General features: G+C 46.4%; 1 protein-coding gene across 1 annotated transcript in view; it reads left to right on the top strand.

Annotated features, from left to right (window-relative positions):
* LOC139412729 (lysosome-associated membrane glycoprotein 1-like) overlaps nt 1-7,312 on the top strand; it is a 17,736-nt gene extending 10,424 nt beyond the window's left edge. Inside the window, exons 5-9 of the mRNA XM_071159403.1 lie at nt 2,843-3,081; nt 3,182-3,307; nt 3,608-3,674; nt 4,159-4,326; nt 5,828-7,312. Coding sequence (XP_071015504.1) covers nt 2,843-3,081; nt 3,182-3,307; nt 3,608-3,674; nt 4,159-4,326; nt 5,828-5,967 — 740 coding nt within the window. The 3' untranslated portion in view covers nt 5,968-7,312. The remainder of the gene's footprint in view (nt 1-2,842; nt 3,082-3,181; nt 3,308-3,607; nt 3,675-4,158; nt 4,327-5,827) is intronic.
* Nucleotides 7,313-7,913: the final 601 nt, after the last annotated feature.

Here is a 7,913-nt window from a genome sequence, read left to right as displayed (position 1 = left end):
ACTGTTCACTGACCATCAACCATTAACAACTGTTTACTGACCATCAACCATTAACAACTGTTCACTGACCATCAACCATTAACAACTGTTCACTGACCATCAACCATTAACAACTGTTCACTGACCATCAACCATTAACAACTGTTTACTGACCATCAACCATTAACAACTGTTCACTGACCATCAACCATTAACAACTGTTTACTGACCATCAACCATTAACAACTGTTTACTGACCATCAACCATTAACAACTGTTCACTGACCATCAACCATTAACAACTGTTCACTGACCATCAACCATTAACAACTGTTCACTGACCATCAACCATTAACAACTGTTCACTGGCCATCAACCATTAACAACTGTTCACTGACCATCAACCATTGACAACTGTTTACTGACCATCAACCATTAACAACTGTTTACTGCCCATCAACCATTAACAACTGTTCACTGGCCATCAACCATTAACAACTGTTTACTGACCATCAACCATTAACAACTGTTCACTGACCATCAACCATTAACAACTGTTTACTGCCCATCAACCATTAACAACTGTTTACTGCCCATCAACCATTAACAACTGTTTACTGACCATCAACCATTAACAACTGTTTACTGACCATCAACCATTAACAACTGTTCACTGGCCATCAACCATTAACAACTGTTTACTGCCCATCAACCATTAACAACTGTTTACTGACCATCAACCATTTGGTTATTCCTTTACATGTTTGACTTTGACCACTTAACTTATTGTGTTTAAATGAACAGTATGAGGGTATTGACCCGTGTTGTGTGGTTGCTGGTCTGAACAGTATGAGGGTATTGACCCGTGTTGTGTGATAGCTGGTCTGAACAGTATGAGGGTATTGACCCGTGTTGTGTGATAGCTGGTCTGAACAGTATGAGGGTATTGACCCGTGTTGTGTGATAGCTGGTCTGATCAGTATGAGGGTATTGACCCGTGTTGTGTGATAGCTGGTCTGAACAGTATGAGGGTATTGACCCGTGTTGTGTGATAGCTGGTCTGAACAGTATGAGGGTATTGACCTGTGTTGTGTTATGTGACAGCTGGTCTGAACAGTATGATGGTATTGACCCGTGTTGTGTGATAGCTGGTCTGAACAGTATGAGGGTATTGACCTGTGTTGTGTGATAGCTGGTCTGAACAGTATGAGGGTATTGACCTGCGTTGTGTTGTGTGATAGCTGGTCTGAACAGTATGAGGGTATTGACCCGTGTTGTGTTGTGTGATAGCTGGTCTGAACAGTATGAGGGTATTGACCCGTGTTGTGTTGTGTGACAGCTGGTCTGAACAGTATGAGGGTATTGACCCGTGTTGTGTGATAGCTGGTCTGAACAGTATGAGGGTATTGACCCGTGTTGTGTGATAGCTGGTCTGAACAGTATGAGGGTATTGACCCGTGTTGTGTTATGTGACAGCTGGTCTGAACAGTATGATGGTATTGACCCGTGTTGTGTGATAGCTGGTCTGAACAGTATGAGGGTATTGACCTGCGTTGTGTTGTGTGATAGCTGGTCTGAACAGTATGAGGGTATTGACCCGTGTTGTGTTGTGTGATAGCTGGTCTGAACAGTATGAGGGTATTGACCCGTGTTGTGTTGTGTGACAGCTGGTCTGAACAGTATGAGGGTATTGACCCGTGTTGTGTGATAGCTGGTCTGAACAGTATGAGGGTATTGACCCGTGTTGTGTGATAGCTGGTCTGAACAGTATGAGGGTATTGACCCGTGTTGTGTTATGTGACAGCTGGTCTGAACAGTATGATGGTATTGACCCGTGTTGTGTGATAGCTGGTCTGAACAGTATGAGGGTATTGACCCGTGTTGTGTGATAGCTGGTCTGAACAGTATGAGGGTATTGACCCGTGCTGTGTGATAGCTGGTCTGAACAGTATGAGGGTATTGACCCGTGTTGTGTTGTGTGACAGCTGGTCTGAACAGTATGAGGGTATTGACCCGTGTTGTGTGATAGCTGGTCTGAACAGTATGAGGGTATTGACCCGTGTTGTGTGATAGCTGGTCTGAACAGTATGAGGGTATTGACCCGTGTTGTGTGATAGCTGGTCTGAACAGTATGAGGGTATTGACCCGTGTTGTGTGATAGCTGGTCTGAACAGTTTGAGGGTATTGACCCGTGTTGTGTGATAGCTGGTCTGAACAGTATGAGGGTATTGACCCGTGTTGTGTGATAGCTGGTCTGAACAGTATGAGGGTATTGTCCCGTGTTGTGTGATAGCTGGTCTGAACAGTATGAGGGTATTGACCCGTGTTGTGTGATAGCTGGTCTGAACAGTATGAGGGTATTGACCCGTGTTGTGTGATAGCTGGTCTGAACAGTATGATGGTATTGACCCGTGTTGTGTGATAGCTGGTCTGAACAGTATGAGGGTATTGACCCGTGTTGTGTGATAGCTGGTCTGAACAGTATGAGGGTATTGACCCGTGCTGTGTGATAGCTGGTCTGAACAGTATGAGGGTATTGACCCGTGTTGTGTGATAGCTGGTCTGAACAGTATGAGGGTATTGACCCGTGTTGTGTGATAGCTGGTCTGAACAGTATGAGGGTATTGACCCGTGTTGTGTTGTGTGATAGCTGGTCTGAACAGTCTGAGGGTATTGACCCGTGTTGTGTTGTGTGATAGCTGGTCTGAACAGTATGAGGGTATTGACCCGTGTTGTGTGATAGCTGGTCTGAACAGTATGAGGGTATTGACCCGTGTTGTGTGATAGCTGGTCTGAACAGTATGAGGTTATTGACCCGTGTTGTGTGAAAGCTGGTCTGAACCGTCTGTTCTGTTCTTCCCAGAGAGTGTGTGTACTGCTGACCAGAGCTTCACCACAGCCCCGCCTCCATCCCCCTCCACCACCACAGCCCCGCCTCCACCCCCCTCCTCCACCACAGCAGCCCCCGCCCCCGTCCCCACCCCCCCTGGAACACCTAACCAGGGCAGCTACTCTGTCTCCAATAGCAATGGGACCGTCTGTCTGCTGGCCCGCATGGCACTGCAGCTCAACATCTCCCACTTCTCTGCCTCACAGAATAAGGTAACACACACACACACACACACACACACACACACACACACACACACACACACTGTCCCAGTAACACACAATAACCTATCCCTCTCCTCCTCATTGACAGACTATCCAGGAAGTAGTAAACCTGCAGCCCAATCAGACGACCAGCTCAGGATCATGTGACCCCACCAGCGCCACCCTGGTGCTGACACAGGGCAGTGCCACCAACCTCAGCTTCCTGTTTACTCTGGTGACATCATCACTCTACCGTTTACCTGTCTGTCAGTCTTTTACACTTTTGTCTGTCTGTCTGCCTCCCTGCCTGTCTGGTTATCAGTCTGTCTGCCTCCCTGTCTGTTTACCTGTCTGCCTGACTGGTTATCAGTCTGTCTGTTTACCTATCTGTCTGTCTCCCTGTCTGTCGGTCTCTTTACCTATCTGCCTGACTGGATATCAGTCTGTCTGATTACCTATCTGTGGTTATCTATCTGTCTGTCTGTCAATTCTCTCTCCTCTCCTCTGTGGCTGATGTTGTTTCTTGTCTTTCCAGAACACCACGTCTAACAGGTACCACCTGACTGGTCTGTCTGTGGTAGCAGCTTGGTCTGATATGACAGGTTAGTGTTTCCTCTGTTATCAATAGTGTTCATATAGACCAAACAGTACCAGTATGTTACACTGATGATCGGTCTCTTCAGGACTGAGATTATATATACTACCACTCACCTTTACCACCTCTCTCTCTCTCTCGCTCTGTCCCTCTCTCTCGCTCTGTCCTTCTCTCTCTCTCTGTCCCTCTCTCTCTCTCTCTCTCTCTCTCTGTACCTCTCTCTCTCTCTCTCTCTCTCTCTCTCTGTCCCTCTCTCTCTCTCTCTCTCTCTCTGTACCTCTCTCTCTCTCTCTCTCTCTCTCTCTCTCTTTCTCTATCTGTCCCTCTCTCTCTCTCTATGTCCCCCTCTCTCTCTCTCTCTCTATGTCCCCCTCTCTTTATCTCTCTCTCTCTTTCTCTCTGTTGAATAATTGCTGTTCCATAACAATGTCTGGATCTCTGTTCACCTCTACCTCTCTACACTTCCTCTCTCTCTCTCTCCCTCCCTCCAGCCCCGTTCAACACCAGTAACAGTAGTCTGGACTACCTGCGTGGCTCCCTGGGGCGTAGCTACATGTGTAGTTCAGAACAGACTCTGTCTGTAGACCAGAACTTCTCCCTCAACACCTTCCACCTGCAGGTCCAGCCCTTCGGCATCACCAGAGGACAGTTTGCACAAGGTACCGGATATGATCTAATCTAGCGTTCTCTCTCTCTACCCTTTCATATGGTCTATCCATCTCTCCTCTCCTTTCATATGGTCTATCCATCTCTCCTCTCTCTCTACCCTTTCATATGATCTATCCATCTCTCCTCTCTCTCTACCCTTTCATATGATCTATCCATCTCTCCTCTCTCTCTCTCTACCCTTTCATATGATCTATCCATCTCTCCTCTCTCTCTCTACACTTTCATATGGTCTATCCATCTCTCCTCTCTCTCTACCCTTTCATATGATCTATCCATCTCTCCTCTCTCTCTCTACACTTTCATATGGTCTATCCATCTCTCCTCTCTCTACCCTTTCATATGATCTATCCATCTCTCCTCTCTCTCTACCCTTTCATATGATCTATCCATCTCTCCTCCCTCTCTACCCTTTCATATGATCTATCCATCTCTCTCCTCTCTCTCTACCCTTTCATATGGTCTATCCATCTCTCCTCTCTCTCTCTACCCTTTCATATGATCTATCCATCTCTCCTCTCTCTCTACCCTTTCATATGATCTATCCATCTCCTCTCTCTCTACCCTTTCATATGATCTCTCCTATCTCTCTCTACCCTTTCATATGATCTATCCATCTCCTCTCTCTCTACCCTTTCATATGATCTATCCATCTCTCCTCTCTCTCTCTACACTTTCATATGATCTCTCCTCTCTCGCTACCCTTTCATATGATCTATCCATCTCCTCTCTCTCTACCCTTTCATATGATCTCTCCTCTCTCTCTCTACCCTTTCATATGATCTATCCATCTCTCCTCTCTCTCTACCCTTTCATATGATCTCTCCTCTCTCTCTCTACCCTTTCATATGATCTATCCATCTCCTCTCTCTCCACTTAGTCAATGTGTCCTTGATTAGAAGTTCAGTAGTTTATTTAATAATGTCTGGTGTACAGAGAATCAGGCTAGTTTCTAGTGCACTACAACAGACACTATCATTCATGTACGACGACACTTCACGTCTACTGCCCAACGTCATCAGTGATCTCATCACTCAGAGGAGAAAAGTGCAAAGTCATAGAATCCAAATCTTGTTCTTAAATAAATGTTTATTCCAGTTACGATGAGCTTCAGTCAGCAACATGAATCTCACGAGTTACATCTCTGTTTTTCTTTCTCTCCCTCTACATCCCTCCTCTCCCTCCACATCCCTCCTCTCCCTCCACATCCCCCCTCTCCCTCCACATCCCCCCTTTCCCTCCTCATCCCCCCTCTCCCTCCACATCCCCCCTTTCCCTCCACATCCCCCCTTTCCCTCCACATCCCCCCTTTCCCTCCACATCCCCCCTCTCCCTCCACATCCCCCCTCTCCCTCCACATCCCCCCTTTCCCTCCACATCCCCCCTTTCCCTCCACATCCCCCCTTTCCCTCCACATCCCCCCTCTCCCTCCACATCCCCCTCTCCCTCCACATCCCTCCTCTCCCTCCTCATCCCCCCTCTCCCTCCCTCTAGCGGAGGAGTGTCAGTTGGATCAGGACAGCATGCTGATTCCCATCGTCGTGGGAGCTGCTCTGGCCGGCCTGGTTCTCATCGTTCTCATCGCTTACCTCATCGGCAGGAAGAGGAGCCATGCTGGATACCAGACCATCTGAGAACACCGACACACAACCATATGTGTATCAAACAGCACCCTATTCCCTATATAGTGCACTATTTTTGACCAGAGGTCTATGTGGATTCTGGTCAAACTTAGTGCACAATATAGGGAGTCTTTTCAGGCAGACAGCAGAGAGCCGGAACCTCAGCCAACCACTGCTACTAATGACTGACTGGACCATGTACAAACCAGGCCCTCTCTGCAGTGTGTCTGTGTGTCTTGTCTGTCTTGTCTGTCTTGTCTGTCTTGTCTGTCTGTCTGTCTGTCTGTGTATAGTTATTCATAGTAACTCATCATCCTCTGCTACCTACTAACAGACGAGTGCCTGGTCAAACCTACCTTCCCCCTCGTCTCTCTGTCTCTAGCCCATCTCTACTGCAGCTGGCTCAGTATACCCTTTTAGTTCTGATATCATGTTTGACTTGGGTGGATTCTCGCTTTAAACGGAATTTAAAGAGTTTATTTTTTTTCAATTGCAGTTTTTTTGTGTAAATTAAATTAATCCGATATTAAATTATATAGTATTCAACTCTTATGGAAGAGTGGGTCTTTCCTAGAAGCACGTTTTTGTGATGGACTCAACAAGCTTCCCTTCCTTCCTCATCTCCTTTCCTTCAGGACCGCCATCTTTTCTACGACGTCACTTAGGGAGGTCTGAAGACTCCTGTGAGGGAACAAAAAGGGAAACTTGAATGTCTAACACCTCCTCCTCTCTGGTCAGAAATACTGAGCGGATTATCTTGTAGGTCACAGGAACATTTGAAAGGCCTTGGGGGGGGGGGGGGGGGGGGGGGGGGGGGATTGTGTGTTTTGTGGTTTTACTGCGTTTCTAAACAAAAGGTTGTGGACGCTGTCGGACTGAGGAACAGAACAAGGTTAAGGTTGTTTCATGATGGATGTGTTGAACTGGTGTGTAATATCGTTTAGCTCCTCCCCTCTCCTCCCATGAGATCGTGTTGACCTGGTGTGTAATATCGTTTAGCTCCTCCCCTCTCCTCCCATGAGATCGTGTTGAACTGGTGTGTAATATCGTTTAGCTCCTCCCCTCTCCTCACATGAGATCGTGTTGACCTGGTGTGTAATATCGTTTAGCTCCTCCCCTCTCCTCCCATGAGATCGTGTTGAACTGGTGTGTAATATCGTTTAGCTCCTCCCCTCTCCTCACATGAGATCGTGTTGACCTGGTGTGTAATATCGTTTAGCTCCTCCCCTCTCCTCCCATATGAGATTGTGTTCATCCATTGTAGCGAGTTGATCTTTTTATTTTTGTAGAGAATGTTTTGATCATTTTTCTATTATGCGTCTTGCTAAGGTCAATAAAAGACATCTGAAACACCTTTCTTCTGCTTCCTGAGTTGAGAATAGATGGGGTTTGTAGTTCCCAGCACTAGAGATTTACAGGGACTACAAAAGTAGCAGAAAGAACAGACTGGGCGGGGGGGAGAAGAGTCAGTAGTTTATTTAATAATGTCTGGTGTACAGAGAATCAGGCTAGTTTCTAGTGCACTACAACAGACACTATCATTCATGTACGACGACACTTCAAGTCTACTGCCCAACGTCATCAGTGATCTCATCACTCAGAGGAGAAAAGTGCAAAGTCATAGAATCCAAATCTTGTTCTTAAATAAATGTTTATTCCAGTTACGATGAGCTTCAGTCAGCAACATGAATCTCACATGAGTTACATCTCAATTGGCACCCTATTCCCTGCACTATTTTAGACCAGGGCTATTCTCTATATACTGCACTATTTTAGACCAGAGCCCTATTCCCTATATAGTGCACTACTTTTGTAGGGAATAGGGTGCCATTTGGGGGACACATGGAATCCTCAGTTAGCAGGGTGTGAGTTAACATTACACTCCATCTATCTAACTACATTCAGGTCTACATGAACTATCTAGCTACATGAACAATCTAGCTAGCTACATGTGTACA

Source organism: Oncorhynchus clarkii, chromosome 7 (genome assembly GCF_045791955.1).
Source record: "Oncorhynchus clarkii lewisi isolate Uvic-CL-2024 chromosome 7, UVic_Ocla_1.0, whole genome shotgun sequence".
Taxonomy (NCBI): Eukaryota; Metazoa; Chordata; class Actinopteri; order Salmoniformes; family Salmonidae; genus Oncorhynchus; species Oncorhynchus clarkii.
The sequence above is the reverse complement of the archived record's forward strand: the minus strand, read 5'-3'. Positions and strand labels throughout refer to the sequence as shown.